Source organism: Podarcis melisellensis, assembly GCF_964234715.1.
Source record: "Podarcis melisellensis genome assembly, chromosome: 7".
Lineage (NCBI taxonomy): Eukaryota > Metazoa > Chordata > Lepidosauria > Squamata > Lacertidae > Podarcis > Podarcis melisellensis.
Window position 1 is genome coordinate 53,708,721 of NC_138539.1, and position 26,038 is coordinate 53,734,758.

The window sequence follows — 26,038 nt, forward strand, 5'->3', positions numbered from 1 at the left end:
TGTAAAAGTAACCCTCAAAGCAGTTTATAAAACAGATAAAACTAAATAATAACATCAACAAGAAACATTAACATTAAAAGAAGAATCAAACAGAATGAAAATAAATAGATTCAAACTCTCATCAACATCAGGGCAGGCTTGCTGAAACTGAAACGCTTTTAGGAAGTGCCTAAAACAGTACAGTGAGGCGCCTATGAGATGTCAGTAAGGCAAGTGCAGCTGCTGCAACAATAAAAGATTGAATTCTTTGAAATGCAGAACCGGTATTATGTGGCACCTGTAAGAAGCAGTTGAGTTGTTATCTGCTTTGGACACCTTATGGAGTTGCAAGATATGGATTCTCTACATCATTGTTTCTCAAACAGTGAGTCAGCCAGGAACCCACCATGGGCCACTTTCAGGTGGGCCACAGTGCCACAGACTGCCCTGCCCCTAACCCTGGCATAGCCTTTTGATTGGACTGATGCCAGTACCAGCAACACTTTACATTTATGGAAGACAATCTTACTTGGCTACAAGTGATCACCAAAGAAGAAGAGCATGCTGAGTAGAGGGAGACAAAGAAGGGAAGGAAGTGCTTCCTCTGAGGGGAAAGGGCCAGAAGAGATGTTGAAGGAAATTAGAAAGTGAGATAAGAAGTTCATATTTATTATGAACAAACAAAGTGGGAATAGAAAGGTAAGGGATAAAAGAGGAAAGCTGTTATAGGAGAAAGAAGTGAAAAGGACGAGGGAGGAGGGATGAAAGAAACTTCCAGAGTGGAATTTGAGGAGCAGGGAGAATAGGGTACAAATTGGAGAACGGGAGAATAAATTACCAGACATTTGGTTTAAAAAAATAATAATACACCGAGAGGTATGTGGAGGTAGGAAGAGATAATATAAAATAATCCATTTAGAAACTCTGGATCAGCAAATTCTTCCTAAATTGGAGAGTCCCAATACCTCACAGCAAATGTTTGCACTTAGACTGAAAAAAGCTGGGCTATGGAACTCCTTGCTACAAAAAAAAAAGACTATGGCAAAGAATTTACCAATTTCCAAAGATGTATTAGGTATCAGTTGACAGTAGTGTAAGTAATTGCCAGCATATAATGCCAAATTTTATCTCCAACTGCCACCATATTGACTGGCTCAGTCCCAGTATCACATTTTGTAACTAGTGGGCCTCATTAATATGCAACCATCTGAAGTGGTTGAATACCCAGGGTATTAAGCCTGAGAATCTATGTTCTCAATAGATACATATGTATTAAGTCCACTTGGGAAACAATGGTGTAACTCAAACACTATTTTAAAGACTTGTTTTCCCTCAGCCAGACTTAGGTTGGCTTTAGACAGTAGCACCTCTGCTGCTGAAGAGTTTGGATCTAGTATAAATTTACATCAGCTTAATTTACACCAGTTTGCTTTACATCAGCTTCTTGTACGTAAAATTGCTCACTAGCACTGTTTCAGCAGTTGCAATTGAATTAAATAGGCTCCGGTTTATAAAGGTTTCTAACTTTATATGGTAGCCATTTGTTTTTAAAGTGCTGCAAGATTCTTGGCAGTTTTTCTATTCTAGAGCCTTATTTACCTATTCAATACTATGTCAGTTCAAAACTGTTAAATATTTCACAATTGAGCAGGTGTGAAATCTGATGTGAACTCTATTAGTCTCTAACAAAGTTCCCTTGGATTAAAAACTGCTTCAGTAACAGTATAATGCTATATAGGTCTACTGTTTTCAAAGGGGCTTATTCCCAGTTGAGTGGATACAGTATATGATTGCTGTCTAAACCATTCAGGTGTTTAGTTTAAAAACCAAAAACAAGTTTGGCTGAAAAACCAAAAGGAAGATGATTTTCTAAAATACATAGAGATCTGTATGCTTACCATAGTGTTCACACATTACAAAATGCCAGTTGTTCCTAAAATTTGGGTGGCTGTAATGCTGAGTCCCCATCCCCTTGAGACAGAAAAATATATTATTATACTTTAGGAGTAATATGTCAACTTGTGCACTTCTACATGGATGCTTTAGATTAGATTCCTGCATTGCAGGAGGTTGAACTAGATTGATCCTTGTGATCCCTTCCAACTCTACAAATTCTAGGATTCTATACATACACAGTGCAGTTTTCTTGGATCCAAACAAGAATTCTTGTTATGATTCTCTGCCATGGTCATTAAGGAAATCACCCCCTGGAGCTATCAGAAATAAGCTAATGGGACTTTGTTCAAAATAAACCCTCTCAAAATCGCACCACAATATAGCAGGGAACTCAGTGAACTTTGAAAGTCCAGCACTGTATGTGGTCTGAGGCTCAGTAAAAAAGAATGTAATTTTTTTTAACCAATTGCGAAGACCTTCACACACAGAGAGAGAGATAAGGAAAGAGTCCTCGATTCAAGGAGAAGAACACTTGTGCTTCCTGGCAGGCAGGCCCCGGGAATATTACAGCATAGGTTATCTGCAGGAGATGAGAAGTCGCATTGCTGCTGGGCTGTTCCTCATTCCGACGCCGCCTCCTTCCAGGACTAAAGGTTGCCTTTTGCGGAACCGGGCGCCTCTCCTGAACTTTGGACGCGGGGCCCGTCGCCACATCCAAGGCTTCCTTGCAAGAAGCGGGGGCTTGTTCCGCATACCACCCCCCCCAAAAAAGTACTTAGTCATTATCCCCCTCACACTATCTCCCTCCTAAACCCCGCGGGAGAGTTGCGAGGGGAAAGTTGAGACGTTTGTGAGGAGGAGCCGGGGAGCCGGTTTCCTTCTCTTCTCAGCAGAAAAGTCGAAGAGGCGACTGACACCCCTCCCCCCTCCATATATCGTGTTCCTTCTCCTTCTCCTCCCTCATGACTCCATTTTCTCCAACTTTCTGTCATCGTGATTGCTCCCCTCACAGAGGGCGCTTCCAGGGGACTCTGCCTGTGTAACGTTCTTCCCCACCTCACGTTTCCCGCGCTTTTCTTGCTAGGTGGCTTCTATGCTCGGCTTCTCACTGGGGCGCTTCCCCTCACGATTGCTTCCCCTCTGCTTTTCGAGGTAGCCCTCCCAGTAAGAGGAGAGATCTACCTCAGGACGCACAGATCTTTGGAACAGATTCAAAGGCTGCCCTGCAAAACTCTTCGCAGCTCGACCATCAGAGCCAAATTAGACTTTCTGGGCAAATGGCGGCTGGCAGCAGGAATGTGGCATACATACAGCAATAGGCATCCATAAGCCACAGGGGCCTGCTTCACACACGCACCTGAATCCCTCGATTTCTCTGCACTTTGTGACAGGCAGCTGAATGTGTGAATGGGCACAACTGAGCATCGCTGAATATATTATTATTACCATTTTATTTATATGCCACCCTTCCTCTTGACGAGGCAGGGAGCCATGTGATAATAAGCACACCAGCTGTACGCAGTAATTACAAACAGTGCGGCTTTGAACATAACATTATACAGCAGCGCAATAGCAACATTGTTAAAAACTGAGGAAAAAATCATCCCTAAAGCCCAAGTGAGCAAAAGTGTTTGTAGTTGACATCTGAAACTTAACAGCCTCGGTGCCCATTGTATTTCCTCAGTCAAGGTGCTGCCTCCAAGAAGGTTGTGTCTTGAGTCACCACGCCATGGGTCTTGCCCATTGGCAGGATTACGGAATATCTGTGATTGTCCATTCACATATAAGAACCACCACTGGATATTGTGAACAAGTAATATATGAACAAACAGATTGCCCCAAAATCAACTTCTGTAAGAGAAAGGTTGCATGATTTAGTTCCCGTTTTTCAAGTTTTTCATCTTTCTGCTAATATTAGGCCTGAAGGGTGGAAAGTAAGGGAAGAACTGCAAGAAAAGTAGAACTACTAGTGTCGTCATGTCGTAATAGCATAACTGTCAACAGTAAAATAAGGATGAGGGATTTTCAACAGTCTTCCCTACCCTAGCCTCAAGAGAAAGCTTTCCTTCAGACTTCTGATGCGCTCCCACGTTAGTTTTTTAGGTAGAAATATGTACCTAGGCAGTTGTTTTTAGGAAACAATTTGAATTTAGTTTAAACTACACAAAGCTCCTTTTTTCTGTACAATCAACTCCCCTCAGTAAATCCAAGTTCTAATCTCTTACTGGTCATCACTACAATCAGCTTGAATACATAACCAAATAATACCAGTGATATACAATTACTTAAATTTTGAGGGTTATTTGGTCATATATTTGGGTATTCAGTTTTCAGAATGATGTTTGGTGAATGAAAAGTTGGGCTGAAAAGCAGCTTGTGTACTGCTCCTGGCTCTGTTTGATATGACTGAATAAAGAAGGCACTACTGATGTTCACAAAACTGCTTTCTGTTCTACTATGTGCCATGCTCTATAGTCAGAAGTCCCATATGCCATTATTTTATTATTTATCATGATAATTTATTAAATTTGTATACTGCCCTCCATCCGAAGATTACAACATAAAAATACAAAATGAAAAGAAAAACCAATCACACACACACATTTCAAAGACCATAGAATGTTTAATCAGCCAAAGACATGGTTATAGAAATACGTTTTCGCCTGGTGCCTAAAGCTATGTAATGAAGGTGTCAGATGAGCCTTCCTGCTGAGAGCATTGCACAAATAAAGAACTGCCACAGAAAAGGCAGCACACAAAGAAGGGCCTCAAATGATCATCACAGGGTCTGTGTCAGTTCATATGGGGAGAGGTGATCCTTGAGGTATTGCTATCCTGGACCATTTAAGGCTTTATAGTCAAAACCAGTACTTTGAATTGGGCCCGAAACTAAATGGCAGCCAGTGCAGTCAGGCCAGTATTGGTGTTATATGCTCAAACCGTTTTGCCCTGGTGATCAACCTGGTCGGCAAATTCTGCACCAGCATAAGTTTCCATACTGTCTTCAGAGGCAGCTCCCCGTATAATGCAGTACAGTAATCCTCCCCCAGTAATGTGCTACTGAAAAACCTAACTTCTTCTCACCTACCCCATCTTTCTTATATTAATTTGCATTTTTTATATGTACCCTTTCTGATAATCATTTCCCATCCTCCACTTTGTTATAGGTCAGAGGTTACACAGTTCTTGCAGCTAGCAAAGCAATATGAATGACGTTACGTGCCAGTCTTTGTTTTTCATCAGTCTGCCTGAGCTGCGAAAACTCTGTGCCGTGAAGGTTACACTCAATTCTCAGTTGGCAGCAACAGAAATTAGAACAGCACAAAGGAAGATGTGCAGGTAAAGGAAATTTGCTTATTGTATTTTTTTGCACCTTTGCTATTCTAATGAAATTCATAGTGGACACATGGTGGAAGGGGGAATGATGATGCTGGGGGGAAGCATGCATTGATGTTTTTACATATAGGTTGCTTATCATGGTTAGATCACAGGCACTGAAACTATCTGCAGAGGGTCCAACAACCCTATTGCAGCTTGCTGAGCCAAGGAACACTCTGTTGTGACTGTGAGAGTTGCTGTAACTCAAGTTCTGATATTCTTTCTTCACAATTCAGGTGCTTTGTATACTAATAAATGCCAAAATGATAAGAACAAGCTGAGTGTATAAAGCACTTGCTGCCCCTGATTAAAGCCAGTTTAGGCACCCAGTCAATAATGAATACACATTATTAAATATTTAAGATTCAATAAAGATTTTGTTACAATATTACAAAACTTGATGTTACTATGGCACTAACACAATATGCATCACTTCAAATGATTTCAAAAGTAAAGGAACCCTGACTTAGTCTGCCTCTAAAAATTGTAGCCTAGCCTCAAACCACGTGGACCTGTGCTTGCTGGCACATCAGGTCTTAAGAATGGGCCAGTAGAATTTACATATAGAACTGGGTATTGCATCCATACATATGAAATTGCATTTGCTAGGATTTTTGTTTTCTGCTAATTGATCAACTGTGCTTCACTTCCATGAGTAATATCTATGGTAAGATACATGGAATTAAAGAATATACATAGTTAATGGCCAGTTATTCTGAGGACACTTAGACGACTGTAAAGCAACATCTTAAAGAATGCTGACTAAAAGAAAAGAAATTGTAGAGTGCAATGTACTTTGCGTTGTAGCTTTACTAGTATGGAATCGTGGAGGTTAGTGACAAGTTTTGAATGCTTTACCTAGGCAACTCTTGCATCTGCATCAAGATGTGCTTTCTTCACCTGTTCCTGGAACATTGAATCAAATTTCAGTGGTTATGACGGTCAGTAATAATATTTCTGGTCACTTGTATATAAATTAAGAGTATAGATGGTCCAAGATCCCCTGGACAAGATATTGAGCACACTTATGTCTGAGCTTATGAAGTCAGGGTTTGCCAGGACAAGATTTCCCCAGGGAATAAACTGCCACTCCCCATCCAGGATCTGGAGGACTGAAACCAAGTTGCCAAGCAACAGTGAACTGGTGAGGCTGTACAAGCAGAAAAGTATAGAGGCCTGGTTGCCCTGGCAATTGGAATGACATGGCTCTTTCCTAAAGACCCCAAAGTCTTATAGGACTCCAGGCAACCACAGAAAGCATGAGAGGCCTCCCATCTTTAATTTAAATGTTGATCATATGGCTGAGGAACAAACATTCTGGCTACAATGGTTGGTTAGGTTGGAGGCCAAGAACAAGGAGGAAAAACTGGTAGACATTCAGTGGTAGGCCTGGGGGTCTCAAATTTCAACTGCATCTTGTGTTCAGCAAGCCACCACCCCCCCCCCTCACCTTTCATTCTATATCATAGTTGCAAAAACCCCAAGCTCTGTACCCAAAGTGACTGAACCAGTAGCACTCCCCTAGATCCCTAAATCTGTGACATTAACCCCCTATTCTTTCTATCTCATATTATACCAGAGAACAAGCCAGTGATGAGGCTCCTTAGCAGGGCTGCAAATGTACATGCTTACAAAGATAAAGATTATTAGCTGAATTCATGTGATCAATACCTTGATCTTAAGATTAGACTATTACTCTCCAGTCCATAGAAGCTTGTCATACAACCGTAGCATTTGACAGAGTTGCCTTTATCAGCCACCCTCTGGAAAGGTCTTATCCTGAAGTCACAAGGGGACTAAACATAGTGCCTTCCCATTTTCTCTTTCCCTTAAATACATGAGTTTAGAAAGATTCTAAAGACAAACAACTGTCATGAACAATGTAAGATTATCTTCATTAAGTCATAGAATCATAGAATCATAGAGTTGGAAGAGACCACAAGGGCCATCGAGTCCAACCCCCTGCCAAGCAGGAAACGATGTACCCAAACAATATTTATCTGTGATATATTTGTTTGTTTTGCTTGTTTTAGATACTCTTCTATAAGTCAGGAAAATTTCAAGCTTATATAGAGAAAAACAGATCTATAGTAAGTAATAAAAATGTTTTTTCTAAGCCTGGTTACATTGTTTAGCAATTACATATACTTATTTGTTTTGTTTATTTGCTAAATGTATATACCTCCCATAAAACCTAGCTCTCTGAAAAGTTTGAAAACTTTCTTTATAATGCCCAGTCCAGTGGCTGGTGGCAGTATACCTAGGACTACCTGTAGTAACACAAGTTGATTTTTTTTTAATCACCAGTTCAATGCCTCACCAGTTCACACAAGGTTGTTGTTTTGGCTGTATAAGAATCCACACTTGGATAATGAGTTTGCTATTAGTATAAATCAACAGAAAACTGTTTTTGTAGGTTTGCTGCTCCCTGACCTGCTATCTATCAATACAGAACTAATTTTCTGTAGGAAAAGTGAAAAGGAAAAGGGCGAATTTCAGGAGTGAGCCAGCGGTAAATCACATGGTGAAAGTTGGAGCTATCTCTATTAGCAAAAATGCAATCGACACAGAGGTGTTAAGGCCTAGTGAGCACAGCAACTTATCTCCAGTAGGTCTTGTTCCCATGAATCAGTTGCTGATACGGAAGGTCCCTGCCTTTCTACAGCTGTCTAAGTCCCCTTTTCTCCAGGGTTTGTTTTCCAAGCAATCGGAGACTGTGACTTGTGCATCGCCAATCGCTCTTCCACCCTTTTCCTGCCTTTGTTTCCGGGAGACAAGAGGGAGGGGAGCTTGTTGCAGCAGCAGGAGAAGACGTCCATGACACTTCACCAGCCTGACTCATCTCTGCCTCTTGGCCTCTCTCCTTCCACCTCCTACTTCAGCTTCTGCCTCTGATTTGGAACTTCTCTCTGTTACACACTTCCCCAGCTCACTGAGGCCTGTTACCTCCTCAGCTTCCAATACCTCCCCTTCTCAGTCTTCTCCCTCTGACCACTCATCATTGTCCCACCACCACTCTCTGGGCTCTGAGTCTTCTTCCCATGGTGGTTCCCCAGCTGGTTTCTCCCTCCTCTCCAACCAGGAAAATTAGAAAACATGAAAATTTGTGCCTGTTGAAGGACTGTACCTCAGTACAGAGCTTACATTTTCACTTCATTTTTTTAGCACAGATGTTATACAATTGTAATAGTATACAACACTTATGTTGTGCCAAGAAAAATAACTTGTGTAATTTACTGCACACTGGGAAGCTGTGTTAGCACTTTCCAAGGCAAAACTAGATATTTCAATCACATCACTGGGAACTGAATGATTGCTTTTTTTGTTTAGTAGATAACAACTCAGATTGGAACCAACATTGTGGGAGATAAGATTTTACCCTTTGCCCCCACCATGGGTCACCTGCCCAGCTGTTATCTGCCCCAAGAGGGTGTCAATGGCAGCTTCCCTCCTGCAAATAACAGCTCCTCCCTCCCTGGTGGAGACAATCAAGATAAAAACCATGGCAGAGGCAGTGGGTTACATTCCTTCTCTCCACACACTGTGGTCCAGATCTGTATCCTGCCCTTCAAACCATCTGTTTTACTAAACAGAAAACTATCCCACAACTGCCAATTGCAATTGTTGGTCACCCCATTTAGTTTGGCCCTTTGGTAAGGAAGAGCTGCGGCTAGACAGAGTGGAATGTACTGAGCTGCATGGATCAATCAACTTCATATAGTGTCAGTATCCTGTATGATTAGAATATTTTGAAAGAGAAAGCATGTATTCTTTTATTGCTTTTTGGTTTATCACGCTAGATGGCAATGCCAGAGAGAGTTGTCCCAGCTGTCTTTCAAACCTGCCTGTCCTATACACTTATAGCCAAACTTGCTCCTAATTGGAACCAAGCTGGTCATCTCTTGATACAAGGTATTTATTCTGAACCTTTGACAATCACAGTCCTATGTAGTGTTATATATTTGCTCTATTCTGCATACATTGTCAATTTGCTAGCTTTAGATCTTCTTTTGTCAAGTGATCCTAAGGAAATTTTAAGTGTTACTTTAGAAAATGCTTATAATACCCATGCATATTTGCATATTCCTTCTGATCTAGGCAGTCACCTCCCCTAGTATTAACTAGTTTGGGAGAGTTGAGAAAAAGGAATAAAGGTCCCATGGGACCCTGACTGAAAAGCACTGAGCTAAACTGCATAGCATTACTAGGACAATAATTTTTGTTCATATTTCATCAGACCACACACTGCTTGTTCACTACTGGAACTCCTGCCAAATGGTATTTGACATGACAGTTGTGCATTTACAGGTTCTAAGAGGATAAAGCACAAAACATATTCACTTCCATACAAAATCCTATGTAAGAAAAGCCTAGATAAGTATGTCAGCTTGTTTGAATTGCCATGACTCCATTCGAGACACTGTGTTTTTCATTCAGTGAGGCTCAATTGCACAGTCTAGCCAGTGCCTCCTCAACTGCCTGCCCCACTCCCTAGCCATGCCATAGCCTTTTGGTGGGACCAATGCCTGCACCAACTCCTTGTATGCTGAATAAAGATGGCCAGGAGACAGAGTAAAGGTAAGGATAGTTTCCACACACCCCCCCCAAAGGACCAGAGGAGGTGCTGAAGGTAATTAAAGAGTGAGATAAAAGGTTTTGTGATTGGTGCCCTCAGCACCTCTCTGAAAATAAAATAAAATGTGTCCCTTGATCCAAAAGGTTTGACAACCCCTGATTTATTAGACGCTCTGGATCAGCAAATTCTGTCTAAAATTGGGATGTTGAGTCATAGTACCTCCAGATCAAGTGTCTGTGCTTAGCTTGGGGAAAGCTAAGTTATGGAACTCCTTGTCACAAGGAAAATGCTGTGACAAAGAATTTCCTAAAATGGATTAGATATCAGTGGAAAATGATATCCATCATTGCCAACGGATTATGTCAAACTCTGCTTCCATTTAACACCATTTTCTTTCTGGCTTTGTCCCTGCACCACCATTCTGTGTCTTGTGGGTCTTAGTAACTTCTAGTCATCTCAAGTGGACCCTGGGGGTGAAATGTTTGAGAACCCAAGCTTCATACTGCATAAGGAATCTATTTTGAAGCAGCCTTAGACTAGAGAAACCAGATCCTTTCCAAAATACTGATTTGTAAAGGCTTTGTAAAGGCAGCAGGCATATTTGTTTTATAATATGTACCAATTCCATTTGTTAAGGGAAAGATTTTCTGTCACAAAGGGGAAAGCAAAATGCAGTTGGTAAGTACAATATTGATTGAAGAAAATATATGTTGCCCTCTCAGGACCTGAAATTATTTTGGTGATATGTGTACTCATGTCAGTGTGGTTGAAAAATAATGGAATCATTTGTGCATCAAATGCAGGTACAGAGGATCACCAGCTGAACCTCTACTATGTTTGCTTTGTTGGAACCTGATGAAGATACCTTTTGGTGGAATGTTATGTCAGGCTATTACAAATGTTTAGGCTGCACAAGCATATCAGCTTGCCAGATGGAACAATCCCTCTCCTCTCCCCCCCCCCCACAATGGGGGTTCTTTCAAATCCCCCCGCCAATTTTGGGGGGCTGAGGAGGGGAGAAAGCCCCAGTAGGCACAATGAAGCCCTTGCTGATGGGTTTTATTACGTGAATCCTGTCATGTATCTTTAAAAGCCTGGTATATCAGTCATCATGAAGGCAGATTATGCATATACTTCCCATTGTCAAGTGGCAATCAGAGGCCAATAAGATGACTGCACATAACGTGTGCATGAAAGGCAGTTGTCAACATACAGTGATGATAGGAATGCCTATATTATGTCACTCCCCAATACAAGGTACAAGTAAACTACCAGGAAAAACCTAGAATGCCCCTTTACTGTTACTAATTCTGTGACCTTTAGGAGATCAACAATTCATGTCTGGAACCATAAGCACTATGGTTTTCCCTTATAGCTCAAACAACTGTAGCTGCTGCAAACCCTTTTGCCAGGAAAAGTGCTAGGGCTATGTGCTTAAGCTCTTGGATTTGCCAGATTCCTATAGTGTACATTGTTGGTTGGAAACTTTGCTTAAAATTAAGCACAATGTTTTTGCCTATATGTACATGTGATGAAAAGACATAATTATCTGAATATTACAAATTTTATTTTAGTTATGGACATCAATGTATCAGAGACTCAGCTCTGCATTAGTATTGAAGTTTTCACAGTACGTCTGCCACCACCTGAGGTACAGGAGTAAATCAATGTTTTCTACTTGCATTTTAACTAGGCCTGCAAGTCTGCATCCTATTGGGGGTTTATTTATTATTCATGACACTTTCCCCTTCCTTACCCTGCGCCTTCTCCAAATCTGCTCCAGAGGGTTGGGGAATCTGCAGAACAAATTTAGTGAGTGTGCAGGATGGGGAGTCCCATTCTGCAAAGAGAAATATTTGTACTGGTGAGATTGTTGCTTAGTGCTGTGTTGGTTATAAGCCAATGTACTCATGAAGTTTTGATTTCATAATAAGTAGATTAATGTCGTATAGGTTTTTATGGTACCTTAATTATTTTAATGCATAATACTTACTTGCCGTATATGTTTGCAGATACTTTGAAAAATTACTTTATTGATTTTTTTTTCTATTCTCAGCTTGAAGAATTTAATATTTCAGCAAACATCTTAAAGAAATTTGACAGTGATAATAATGCTATCATTCAAAAATACTCTATTTTAAGTAACTGGTGCTATGTTTTGCCAAGGTATGTTTTTATATTTCAACAAGAAATGCTAATGAGATGAACAACACATCTCCTGCAATATGTATTATTAATTATGACTAGTTTGGAAATTGATTACTCAAGGAGAAAAAACATTTCATGACCAATGTCGACTTTTCAGAAGTGTTCATACAAATTCAATTGGCATATTCATTATTTTTTAAAAAAAGGAATTTTTCAAAGTCTATATTTTTATTGCATACTATTTTTAATCTTTACACATTTCCATAGGAAAATTCATTCTATCTATTTTTGCTGTATCAAACTGTAGGTGATATCTGCAGATAAATTTGCATTACCAGCTTTTTCTGTATGAGAGACTGTCGAAAATGTCACAGCTTTGTAGCAGATAAAATTTTACTGTTAAATTATGAACAAAGAGTGACAGTTCAGTTTCTGATCTACTTCCTGTAAAATAGGCAAATTGTTTCACTAGCCAAGTTAAGTTACAATGCTGTAAATCACTCACTGGTGTGGGTAGACTGTAGGATCATCCAGCACAATTCATATCCATCATGAAAATAACTATGTCCTATTTCATTATATGGCATGGAATTGTTATTTTTTAGTTTTCTTTCCTTACTTCTGCACAGCATGAAAATGGGTCAGATCATAAGCATTAGCCACATAATTCCACCCGATACGCCATTCCAGTCATATAGTGATTTGCAGCTGCACTGGGAAAATCTGGTAAGTGAATGCAAATACATAATTTGTTCAATGTTGACTATTTTATATAGCAAGTTCTTAACCTCCTTGTATTTATGTATATATTTTATCTTCAGTATGGCTATATTCTTCCAGAGGATCCTGGGATTTATTGCAACGTTTACTTCAAACTGATAGGGGAGCAACTCTTCACATATCTTTTATAAACTTTAAATTTATGTATTAATTTGTTTCTCCTTTTTGGCACCTACCTAAGATTATGGCCCAAACCTGCTATACACAAAGTTTCATAAAATAATCATGCTCAGTAGTTAAAATGATCAAGTAGTTCCATAGTAAATGAAAGTGTCATAATATAAACCCTTTTTAAGTCTCTGATTTCAGTGAGAACATAAAACTCTCTTAAAAAGGCTATTTCCCATTCAGCATTTGTTAAGTGCAAATAATACTTATCACCACTCTGAATACACATAATTTCATCTTTCTTCTTTCAGTTATAAATCATTTTTTAAACCGTCACATAAACACACAATCAAAATTCTACACCAAAAAGCTAAATCCTGCAACCTAAATTCTGTACAAATTTAGATATTTTTTTCTTGTTTTGCATCATTTATCCTGGTTTTTATATTCATTGGAAGGGGGAAGGAGGTATGAAGGACACTGAAGTATTATCCTGACTATTAGAACGTTTTACCCGGCTTCTGATATTTCAGTGGCAGACGTTATACAACTGTAAAAACATACTTGAAAAAAGCATAATGGCCCAAAATTTATTTTTTAAAGTAAGTAAAGGGTGGGTTTTTCAGAAACAGAATTCTTTGTGCTGCACTGTAATGTTCTATGTAGAATCGTAGCAGCTGCAGAGCACTGCATGACATAGAACCACTATTCTTTAGATAACTGAAATACATATGAACATAACTTATTTTGTTTTGTTAAATCTTGATTCATATTGTCTTCACTTTATTTGTGCTCCATTTCAGTTTTAAGTTGAATCAGCACAGATGCATCAGTTGGTACCACAGATGCATCAATTGCATCAATTGCTATGAAAGTTTAAAGGGTCATTGTCAACAGTTATGTGTTTGCCTTTTTTGCAGTCTGCACACACTTTTGAGCGTCATTGGTGCTAACTGCCAAGTGATTCCATTCTTCACAATTCTTGCTAAGGTGTAGATATATCATGGCCTTAATCAAGGAAAATTTCCCAGTGAAAGCCTTGTTGCAATAAACAGGAGCTGGAAAGGGGCACTTGTATGCAGCTTCCATTCATTTCAGTAGACCTTGTGCTGGAGATTGTACCCCCTGTCTTTATCATACACATTGCACAAGGAACAAAGCAACAACTTCTCTGTGTATATTTCTCAAACAATTTCTTTCAGTCCTTAACACCAACTCAGATATCCTTTCAGTTGCATACGAAGTCAGCCAGTGCAGTACTTTCCTAGAGTAGATTTAGAAGGTGTTTTAAGTGCTTTTGCTGCTGATCTGAAGACTGTCATTCCACACATTTGTGGGCTTCCTGTTAAAATGATAAGTAAAGCATTATATGCCACCAAAGATCTTACCCAATCATCTGTACAGGTAAAGGCTATTTAAATATTCCTGTTGAAATTCCTGGATGTATTGTTAATGGGTCTTGGGAATAGTTTTAGAAACTTTGGAAGACAGCTACTGTACTTTGGTTTTTGCCATTGTGGCACATAGAAGCCATCTCTTTCTGCTCTTATAACAGTGGGCTAATATATGAAGTGGCTGAAGTAAGAGGGCAAACAACTAAAGCAGACACAGCAGTCACGTGGAAACCAAAGCAGCCCACATAATTTTTACTGTGACAACCAGAGATGTGATGGTTCCTCTTGTTGCTGGCATGATAACTGCAAATAGTTATGTGCCTAAAATGATTCTAGGTCTTCCTAGGTCTTCTCTGATTATTAAGAGCAGTTTTCCACTGATTTGTGGGAAAACTAGTAATAACTTCAGAAACTAGTAATAACTTCAGAAACTAATCATTGTGCTATTTATATGGTATCCTCCCCCAAAATGACAGGACACCCAGCAGTCTTAAACTATGCAGTTTATTTGATTTGATGCCTTGCATGCTTGCTTGTTTTTTTACTTCATCCACATGATGTTGTCCTCATTCAAGTAGCAGCCCACACTTCCTGTCCCAAGTAATTCAGATTTCGCCCCAAAATTGTTATATACAAAACCTGCTAATGGTACATAATGTATTTCAAATTACTCTGTGGTTTCTCGGTTTTTAGAAAGTTAGCTCCAAACCAGCCAATCTCACTGGAAAAAGGAACTGCAGGGTAACTTTGACTCAAGTACCGGTAATTCCAAGAAAAGGCATGCTCAGTCCTTCAGCATGTGCTATAGAAAATAGCCACAAGATGGAGCTTAAAGCCAACCAACCAAAAACAGATATTTTTAGTAATCTCAGTTTACTAGCAGAAGACAAGAACATTGAGTTTCCAGGGAGAAAAGTGTATAGCAGGAAACAAGAAAAAACTTCAGAAGAATCTGCAGGAATGCTAAACTCAAATGTATCTTTTAAAACGTCAAATAATACTTTAAGAAATTATTCTACCAGAATCATACCCATCTTTAAAGGAAAGCTATTGCAGATGGATAAGCAGGCCACAAAGGCCACCCATGAAAAGAAAAGGCAGAATGCTTCTAAAGTAATGAACACAGCTGCTAAATTGGCTGTATTCAAGCCTAGTACAGATCAAGTTAACAAATTGTTACGTGATGCATCATTAAAAAATACTACAAACGGAAGTGCTCTTCAGATACAGACTGGAAAAGCCAATGTTAAGTCTACTAAACTTGCATTAAAGGAGAAAAATGAGAATTATGGACACTTGGCAAATTATGCTTTAGCTAATGGAGCAGTTTTAGACAGGGATTCAAGTAAATTCAAATCCATAAGACTAAATTCCTCTTTGAAATCACCTAGTGACCTTGCAGTGCATCATGTATCAGTTGTCCACCAGCATCTGAATACACCTTCAAATTTCACAACAAGCCAGAATACCTTAACCACTGAGTCAAAGAAATCCCATCCCTGCATGTCTCACTCAGATGTGGATGAGGGAAATCCCAGAATATTTCACAATCAAATACAAAGCTCAGCTGAAGAAGAGAAAATGAATGCTTACAGTTTATGCAGCTCAGTACACAGAAGGGCCAAACAAGGAGATCACAAAGAATCACTAGGAATATCCCAGCAAGATACCATTAAGACTACTAGTCATCATCTGCAGGTCAACTGCCTACAGGTATACCAAGTAATAAAGGTATTTAATCCATTTCAGCATAGGAGTTTCCTCATACTGCTGATTCAAACAAAGACAGAATAGAAAGAGGGGGGGTCATTTTGTGTCAAATTTCAGGTATATGTATTAGGTATTGATTGTACCACCCATGCTTAGCCAGCAGTTTCTTACAAATACCTTCCTTCCCTATCTGAATATCAGGTGCTTAGCTCGGGCTGTGTGTACCTGCTGTATGGCCTGTGGAAATCATATGGGCTTAATTAGCGCTGCTGAGCCCATCAGAAAATAAAACAAATCTGTGCAGATGTGTCCTTAGAAAAGGATGTGGAACTTGTCCTTCAGATGTTTCTAGACCACAAACCACATCATCCTTGACTGTTACCTATGCTTGCTGGGATGATGGGAGTTGGAATCAATAACATCTGGAGGGCAACACAGTTTAGCTACTTCTGCCTTAGAAAAGAATTTGAACACCATACTGATACTGCCTGGTTAAAACTAAGGCCTCAACCTGATCAGTGCCTAGATGAGAAAGTGCCTGGGAGTTTTTCACTATGTGCTTTTTGAAGGGTAAGTGAGACTATCCTTTTGATTTTGATGCTGGTCTTTTTCTACCAGACAAATGAATAACATTTTTTCATTAACTTCAGTAAGAGTATTATTGGGTTGCACTGCATAGATTACACTTTAACCACTTGTTTCCTTAGATGGCAAACCAAGGTCAGCTCATATTGTCTTTGACATTAGCATGACACTCTTAAAAGAGAATTAAATGTATTACAAAATGTACATTTAAAATGTATATTAAATGGCATGATCAGACTTTCAGTGGAGTGCTGTAAAATTCAAAGCTTTCTTATACTTGGGGCTAGCACTAAACATGTAAACTACCTTGCCAAAGGCATCTGCTTTCTTTCCAGTTTATTTATTTTAACAAAATTTATATATGGCACCACTTTGTAGTAAAACTTGGAGCTGTTTACAAGAAATATGATCAATAAGAGCAGTTAAAAACAAGTAAAAAGAATTAAAATTAACAGTAAAAAGATTAAAAGTTTTCCACAGAATGTACTGTAATGATAAGACACATCACACTATACGTATTTTTTAAAGTTCCATTTCCAAGGACATTTGTAACCATGTATGATTGTAAATTAATGGCGGAATATTATTTATTTTTTAAAGATACCTAAGACAAACAAGTCATCCCATTGCAAAGATACAAACTCAACTCAGATTTTGTCAAAGATGGAAACACACTTGGCATCTGCATCAAACAGAAGTGGAAAAAGACAGCAGTTAAAGGTTTAGTAATAGTATTTATAGGCATGTTAGTGCAAGAACAAGGAAAGGGAAATTTGCCGTATTGACTCATACATAAAACAGATAATGGAAAGCACCACATTAAGAACAAGATCTTATTCAGAAATGTTTATAAGAGGTTTTTGATTTTTTTTTAGCAAATTAATTAATTCTAGAATATCATTCATACTTCCCAGTCCCATATTCTGATTCTCCATTACGTGGTAATTTTGACTGAAATTGTCAGAGCTGCCCGAGGTCCCAGCTCACAAAGGACCAACGCCAGTTCGTTACTATTTACAAAAGTCTTTATTGAAGTTCAGTTTCTATTTCAAAGCTGCGGCGCGCAGCTCTACGTCTCAAACTCTAGACCGCTGAAGCTCCATCTGAATCTCCTCCCCCCAGACACCAGTTTAAGACTCTAGCCTTGCTCCACCTCTTCCTTTGCTCTTTCCTCCTCTGGGTCCGCCTGTCCGCTGGGGTCTTGCCCTTTCTAGACTCTTCTGACACTGAGTCCCCCGAGTCTTCCCCCTGCCTCCGGCGGGCTTTAGGACCTGGTTCCCAATCCGGGTTTTCTGCTGTCCCGCGCGCCTGTACATTTGAACTTGGCGCGCGCGCCCAGCCGGCAACCTTCCTCCTGACCGTTACACTGCTCCTGTCACTGCTTCCCCCTTCGGGGAGGCTAGCTGGACCTGACTTCCCCTCCATTCCCTCACTCTCCGATGGAGGCGTGGCCAGCCCTGACTCATCTTCTCTCCCTGCTGGAGGAGACGCTGGCCCTGATACATGGGATTCTTCCCCCCCACTACGCTCTGGTGGAGGAGCTGGTCCTGATCTCCCGCTGCTGCTTTGGGAGTCCCCGCTGGCCCCTTGCTTCTGGTGCGTCCCCCCTGGGACCCCCCTTGCCCTGGCCATCGGCGCCCCCCTCTGGGAATCTTCTGATTCGCTGGAGAAGCTCATGGAATCTCTCGGGCCACTGTCATACTCCCCTACGCTGCCCTCAGATTCTTCCCCTTCGCTCTCCATTTCCTCTCTCTCCTGTGCCTCTGCTCCTGAGCCCCTGACAGAAATATTTGCTTGTTTATAGTAAAACCTTTCAATTCCATGGCCTAAAACAATGTGGCTAGTTTTGATTTTAAGTTAACCAAAACGTTTAGAATGATATCTTAGATATTTTGCTAGTCAAATGTAGTATGCTCATTACTTCAACATTTCAGCATAAAAATATGTAATAGGTAGGAATGACATTTGTTAGGGTAGCTCTTGGCTGAATGCAACTCAGTTCAAAGTATTTTGATTTTCTTAATTGTAAATGTAATTTGCTTTAATGCTTTAACATGTTGGCAGGAAAAACAAGTGAGTTACTCAAAGCCAAAGAAACTAAGAACCAGTAAGCTATCAAACTAGAATAAGTATTTAGAGATGAAAGAAAGAAAAAACTGGTATGTAAGCACTAAATTGTACTTTCTTTTATTATAACCCTTCCTATGATCATAGCTGTTGATGAAATAAATATCACATAAGGTTTTTTTATTTGCAACTAGATTTCTACTTATATGGTGCTTCTCAGCTATTTTGCACTTCTTGCCACAAGCCAGGAATTGTATTCCCTTGTTTTCAAGCATTCCTAGTACTTTTATTTTGTTAGAGTGCGAAGACCCATCTCTACGCAGATGTGCAAATAAATCTAATATGATAAAAGCCCAGAAATACAAAAAGGCCTCCTGTGCAGCACATGAATTTACCTTCTTTCCACTGGAAAGTTCATAGTAAGAGATTTGGGGTGGGGGGCAGGGAGAGATCTGGGTTGCTTACACAAAGCCATGGGCAGGATATTCAAAATGGCAATGTTATACAAAATGCAAAACAAAAGTAAACAGATGTGTGGTCCTTGTAAAACAGTATGTGTTGGTTATAAGGAAAATCTAGATATACAAAAGGAGAATCCCTGTGTGTCAAGATCCAAGGTTGGGGCAACTATTCTTTGGTGAGAGAACCCCAGCAGAAGTTTAAAATCACAAAATATGCAGCAAAGTAAAGCATGGAAATATAAGCTATTAGACCTTTAAAATATGACTTTCTAAGTTCCTTCCAAAGTTCCCATCTTCCTCTAGCTTAGAAAAAGTAAGTTTAAAAATGGTTTACTTATAAATTCTCCAAAGGTCAGTTTCATGTGCATTTCCATGCATCAGCCAGAAAACAAAGGCAGTAAAACTTGGATTAGTTACAGTGGTGAAATTATTGGCATAGGAACACAAAAATGGTTTGTAAGAGCCATGTAGTCTGAGTTGCAGCAACCAGCTCAAAACCTCTTCACAATTTGAGCTTCTCAGGTAGACTGAAGGGGAACAATAGGTTTGATTACCCTCCTCCCAATGTAAGGAGGAGTGGCCTAGCTAAACCTGACAGGAGAGCTTACTCTATGGCATTAATCCCTTCATACTTTAATTAGATTTATGTGAGGCTGCTTATCCCACAATATGTGGGAACAGCAACCAAACCAGAGGGCTAGAGTATGGTGCAGATGAGCCCTCTCACCCTCAGAGGCTCATGAGGTATATTGGAATTGGGTTAGCTGTATTTTAACTCCTAAACTCTCTTTGTTTTTTGCAAACTGCAGTTTTTGTGTATGTATTGTGCAATGTGAAGCATTGTATGGCTATGTGAGAATATGTTTAGAAATAGTGTTGGCTTAGGGGTAGTACGAAACACACAAAACATTCTTGGACCTGGCTAATTAGTTGTTATTTTGATTGTTTTACTCAACTTTTGAATATTTTTTTCTCTTTGCCACCATATCTTTATGATAGTTCTAAATTGCAAAGAGCAGGACAACATAGTTATATTATGTATTTTATTTTTCCACAGCTGTGAAAGCAAGGCCATGTGATTGTATAAAAATTGCAAAAGACTTTGTTCAGAAGATGTGGAATAGTCCACCTAGTTGATTTTTACCAGTTTTAAAACTGTTCCATTAATAAGGTTTGTTTCATCTGAAAAAGTGTTTTTTTTAAAAAAAAATTGTCTGCATTGTGATATTTTTTCCTTTTGTATCACATGTAAGTCTCATATGTGTCTAATCTTGATTGATATATGTGGTAATAAATGTTGCAGTGCACATTTTGAAATGATTTTACAGTATATTGTATAAATGCATTTTCTCATGTATACGTTGCTTTTAATTACACAGAGGCAGCGTAACATTGCATATTAAGGCTCATTCTCATTAAATAAATAAATGTAAAAGACAGCTTTCATCATTGTTATAAATGGTCAGGATTCAAACGCCACTATGTATCTGCATGCATATGGGGAGGTGGCAGTGTCTCACACCTCTCAGAATACTGCTTTGGACCCCCAACCTTAAGAGGTGATGACATTTCAGGGGGTTTGAAAAGCTCTCCTGTGTGAGTGGAAGCCCAGTATATATTTCTGTGAGTAGTTACAAATGGATGATACTGACTGAAATAGAGTAGGGGCTCTGTGCTGCCACCTGCTGCTTATGCAATCAAATGTTTATAGACGGACTGAAATGTCTCCTGGAGTCCTTCTCGTCACCAAGCGGTGAGAAGCTTGAATTATTAATCCTTCACTTGTTAATTCAGTCAGAGTTCTTAGTCTGATTTGAAGCATTTAACTTATTAAACAACTTAATTTTCATTCCAGTCAAAGTTCATTCCAAGTATAGCTATATACATGCATATGCTATACTTTTTTAAAAAATTGAATATGTGAAAAGAGTAAAACATTGTTTTAAGGCAAACAATTCACAGTGGCTAGTAACTTTGGGGTCATACTTCGTTGCCAAATTACAAAGTGCTGATGTATGAAGTATTTTCATTTTGTATCTTGGGTTCCCATGTCATAATCTATCACAGAAAGACCCATTTACGCTTATGTGAAGAGGCTGCCAAAATTTAATTGGCTTTAATTGTCTACTGTAATTAAGTACTGAATATTCCACTAATTAAACAATTGTCTTCTGTTTTAAAAGGATTGGAACCCTGTCTTGTGAACTTTCAATTTAGTGGGCAAAAGGAAGGTGGCACAATGCCTTAATAAATCAGAAGTTGGCACAACTTCTGATTTGGCTGTAATATAACCAAAAAGCACACTGAATGTTTTAACAAAATCTGACCCATTATTTAAAAACATTAATGTAAAGAACTCAATTGAATCATACAAGAAGATTAATATGAGACAGGATGCAGACATGATTAGTAGTACCATCCTTACCTGCTAAAAAGCATCAAGCTACATGTTAATTTGTGTTAGAATCTTGGGTGTAGGATCTCCACATCTATGTCTGTGTTTTTAAAAGGTAGCTATGGGTACCTCAATCTGGTCTAGTTTTTGTGGTTGCAATCAAATGAGGGGGCAGTGCAACTGCTTTTTTTTTTTTGTAAAGAAAATACTGTGGGGACTCTCAAGCATGGGATTCGAACATGCCTTTAATATAGTTTAACCCTTACCCACATTGAATGCAGTGGGGCTTCCAAGTAAACACACAACACCTATGGGTCCACAGTTTCATAAATGAGCAGTATAAGAGAGCTGTGCTGGATCAAGTCACAGGCTTATACAGTGGTACCTCAGGTTACATACGCTTCAGGTTACATACACTTCAGGTTACAGACTCTGCTAACCCAGAAATAGTAAAGGACCCCTGACCATTAGGTCCAGTTGTGACCGACTTTGGGGTTGCGGCGCTCATCTCGCTTTATTGGCTGAGGGAGCTGGCGTACAGCTTCCGGGTCATGTGGCCAGCATGACTAAGCCGCTTCTGGTGAACCACAGCAGTGCACGGAAACGCCGTTTACCTTCCCGCCAGAGTGGTACCTATTTATCTACTTGCACTTTAACGTGCTTTCGAAGTGCTAGGTTGGCAGGAGCTGGGACCGAGCAACGAGAAATCACCCCGTGGCAGGGATTTGAACCGCCAACCTTCTGATTGGCAAGTCCTAGGCTCTGTGGTTTAACCCGAACCCAGAAATAGTACCTCGGGTTAAAAACTTTGCTTCAGGATGAGAACAGAAATCGTGCTCCGGCGGGGCGGCGGCAGCAGGAGGCCCCTTTAGCTAAAATGGTGCTTCAGGTTAAGAACAGTTTTAGGTTAAGAACAGACCTCCGGAACAAATTAACTACTTAACCCGAGGTACCACTGTATTTTCTTCTCTCCCAGAGTGGTCAACCAGATGTCTATAGGGCTAGAAACTAAACATGAAGACAATAGTTCCCTCCCATGTTTTTCACATTTTCCACACAATGTCCTCATTCAAGTGGCAGCCCACAATTTGCCCTCATTTAATTCAGATTTCCCCCAATATGTGGGCAACAAAGTGAGGAAAAAACAACTTTAAATTGCATGTTACCCACCTGTAGATGTACTGAAGTGCATTGTGTGATCAGGGTTTTCTTACAGAAGTACCAATGTTTTGCTGGGTGCATTCTGTACTTCTATTAGCAAGGCAGTCCTCAGTGGGCTGATGGAATAGACTTACTAGATTGTATCCAACACTAGTCATACTCAAAGCAGACCCATTGAAAGTTCATCATGTCCATTAATAAGGTCCATTTATTTCAATGGGTCTACTCAGTGTAGAACTTAATTGGATACAACCTGTGGAGTCTATGCAACTGAAGCAACCATTTTATGTTACAAATACTCAACTGACAGCCAATAGCATTCACGCAGAATAATAGAGATATGATATAGAATCTCATCTCCTGTGATTTCTTCTCCCTGTTTCCTTTCACACATAACGTCAAACCTCTTGGTTTATCTGAGCGGTAAACTTTTCAGGGCTGAGGCCTGCTCTGCAATAATATTGTCAGTGGCAAGCTTTCTCCTGGATTCAGTTGTATCATCATCAGGAGTTCGTCTTCCTAAGTGTCAGGTTTGTCGAATAACCTATTTCAGACTTCCCAAACCTGGTGTCCTTCAGATGTTTTATTAACATTAAAATGCCCATTAACATTTAAATTAAATTCTGTCTCCACTGTGTCTTTATTTCCATTTGGGATGGGTTTTGGGGCTCGAAGCACAACTCCTTCAACCCTAACCATTAGCCATTCCTGGGGCTGTTGGGAGTTGTAGTCCAAAATATCTGGAGAGCATCAAATTGGGGAAGGCTGACCTACAAAAAACAGATTTATACCAGGGAATTAGAGTAAAACTTTGTAACTCCAATGCAGTTGTTAATCTGTTCCACTATAGATAATCAACCAGAAATTTAAAGTCATGCCACTTGAACAAACTGACCTTTCTCATTTAGCAATTCTGCACTAGTCTTTGTAAAAAGAGATTTCCGGGAAGCTATAATTCATATCCAAATATGCAGGTTATTGGGTAGGGGAAGCCTAATGTAGGCTAATGGCAACATTTGACTTTTTTCTTTTTATTAAGCCTCAGAGCTGCTTGAGGACACGTGTTGTCCTTTCTGCCAGATACACACCTTGTTTTGCCCTATCGATTAAACTTCATCTGATTGAATTTTGGGTTTATAGGACTAATGAGATAGTCAGCCTCCAAGGGGTTTTAAAATAAGAAAGAGGAGCAATAAACTTCAGAGTCTACAGGTTTGTTTTTAAAAAATGCAAGTCAATGCACTGCAATAATGGGAAATGTGTGGCTCATTACATGTGGGCATCTCTCCAAGCTATGCCAAATGAAACACATTTGTCTCCATTAATCCTAGAGCTGCAGACCTAACAGTAGCATTATTTCAAAACTCTATCTAAAAAAAGAAAAATTCCCAAGGCATTGTTGATTTGGGGTATTCACTAACCACACTCAAGATGATTAACCAATTTATAATTACACCCCAATCTTTCCCTCTTGTCATTAGCAATGACATTAAACCTGGGGATGGGTGTTATTTCCCATAAGTCTTTTTAACAAGGCAACATTTTCATTCCCTAATCCACAACATCTATGTCAAGATCCTCAACATGGCAACAAAGACTATCATCTCCCTTCTGTAACTAGGAAAGCTTGGGAAATGATTTTGCTGTTACATTCTCCTATGTTTGGGTACCTCTATTAGACAGCTGATTGTGCTGATCTTTTTAATATGCCATGATTACAGAGCTTATACCTTATAGGTATAATTATAGGGTGTTTCTCTCTCTCTCTCTCTCTCTCTCTCTCTCTCTCTCTCTCTCTCTCTCTCGTGTGTGTGTGTTACACAGGGCTCTTCCAGTGACTGATCTATCAGAATACTGGCTGCCCTAGCCCCATCTAAGTTTTTTATTTCTCCTAAGTCCTTGGACAGCCAACTGCCTGATGCAGGACTTGAACAAGCAAAGCATGTCCAGATTCCTTCTTATATCTAAGCTCTTAAAATTACAGATGCTCTAGACTTGCAGGGTCATGAAATGGTCCAATCTTCCTTGCTCTGTTGAAGTGTGGAATAACACATATAGACATTTAACTCATTGAATCAGCAGACAGGGTTATCATCTGAAGATGCTACCATGTATTTTTAAGGCATAGAAATGTTCGCTGTGGTAACATAAGTGGGCTTAGCTTCAATCAAGGGACCAAAATTGTAACTTTGAGAAAATGTCGATAACTTCAGGTGTAACAACTCCTAAGTTCCTCATGTCTTGAAAGAAGCTTTAGCAACTGAACAGGTCTGAGTACCTAGTGTAGATACCAGTACAATGTTCAGTAACTTCAGTCTCACACTGCTCAAGGAAATTCTAAAGTAAATCCTATTTCATTCTGAGTAACAGAAAGGCAAATTTGTTTGCACTGAAATGCAGTTTAACAAAGACATTTGCATATATTTATATAAATTCTGTAGACACATCCTACATATTAATTTGCAAAGTGGTTTGATTATCTCCTATTACTTGTGAAGCCCAACATTCAATGACTTCTGTGGAATTCTCATGAATATTCTAGCTGTTGGTGGGAAAGAGTCTTGTCATGGAATATTGGAAAGCTATGCAGCTGCTGTCAGGGAAAAGGAATCTCAACAAGACTGTGGCAAAAATTCACACAAAAGCTGGGAGCAAGAGTGACTGTGCTGTTGTAAGGACACTGAAGGTCAAAACAGAATAGCAAAAGGGGAGCAGAAAAGTGTGGGACTAAAATTTAATGCCCTGCTTTGTCTAAACTTAAATATAATCTAAACAAAACAGTTAATGGTGACATGTTTCTCATCTCAAAATGACATTTTACAACAGGAACCACACCAGTCCAGGGTGTGTCCAGGGAAAACACAGTTGAAATATTATCTAGCAATAGTATAGTGTTAGTGGAATGCAAAAAAAGATATGAACACTTTTGTGAAACAGACCTGTTCTGCTCTCAAGGTGACAGTGGCCTCTTTCTTCATGCTTAAACATTAAACCCCATAATGCTCCCCTTCCAAACCGTTTAAGGTTCTCCTTGCTGGTGCTTAATCATTCTAACAGAAATAAGTTGACATTAGGAATATACATCGTTAAGTTTTAAGACCAGCAACATTAAAACAAAACAAAACACACAGCTGACCTTTGGCTCATCCAACTAGATCATCCAGGGCAAAATTTTAACAACACAGTTCTATAAGGGAGTCTCTGAACACCCAGTGTCTTTTTAAGATGCACGATTGTTAACATATTACAGTGCTCTGAATGTTGCCCATGGGAAAGATGAAACAAAGCTCATCTCATTTAGAGCCATTGAGAATGCTTAATGCCACGTATTAGAGAAGTGGATTCTCAGCACAGCTTCCTTTTTAATAATATGTGTGTATGGGGGGGGGGGTCTCATCCT

The 26,038-nt window shown here is 39.5% G+C and overlaps 1 protein-coding gene across 6 annotated transcripts; it reads left to right on the plus strand.

Moving 5' to 3' along the window:
- Positions 1-1,208: 1,208 nt before the first annotated feature.
- Positions 1,209-20,172, plus strand: LOC309374498 (uncharacterized protein C18orf63). 6 transcript variants are annotated; one of them, XM_081919448.1, is made up of 15 exons: positions 1,210-3,978; positions 5,043-5,214; positions 6,116-6,194; positions 7,287-7,343; positions 9,054-9,165; positions 10,466-10,507; positions 11,404-11,480; positions 11,886-11,995; positions 12,607-12,703; positions 12,799-12,875; positions 14,086-14,269; positions 14,953-15,990; positions 17,155-17,274; positions 18,619-18,713; positions 20,140-20,172. In XM_081919448.1, exons 2-14 carry the CDS (start codon positions 5,081-5,083, stop codon positions 18,676-18,678), a joined length of 2,187 nt encoding a protein of 728 aa, XP_081775574.1. In that variant the 5' UTR covers positions 1,210-3,978; positions 5,043-5,080; the 3' UTR covers positions 18,679-18,713; positions 20,140-20,172. The 6 variants fall into 6 exon arrangements, with proteins under 6 accessions (XP_081775579.1, XP_081775574.1, XP_081775575.1 ...); XM_081919449.1 differs by having other exon boundaries at positions 1,210-3,492; XM_081919450.1 differs by having other exon boundaries at positions 1,210-2,528.
- Positions 20,173-26,038: the final 5,866 nt, after the last annotated feature.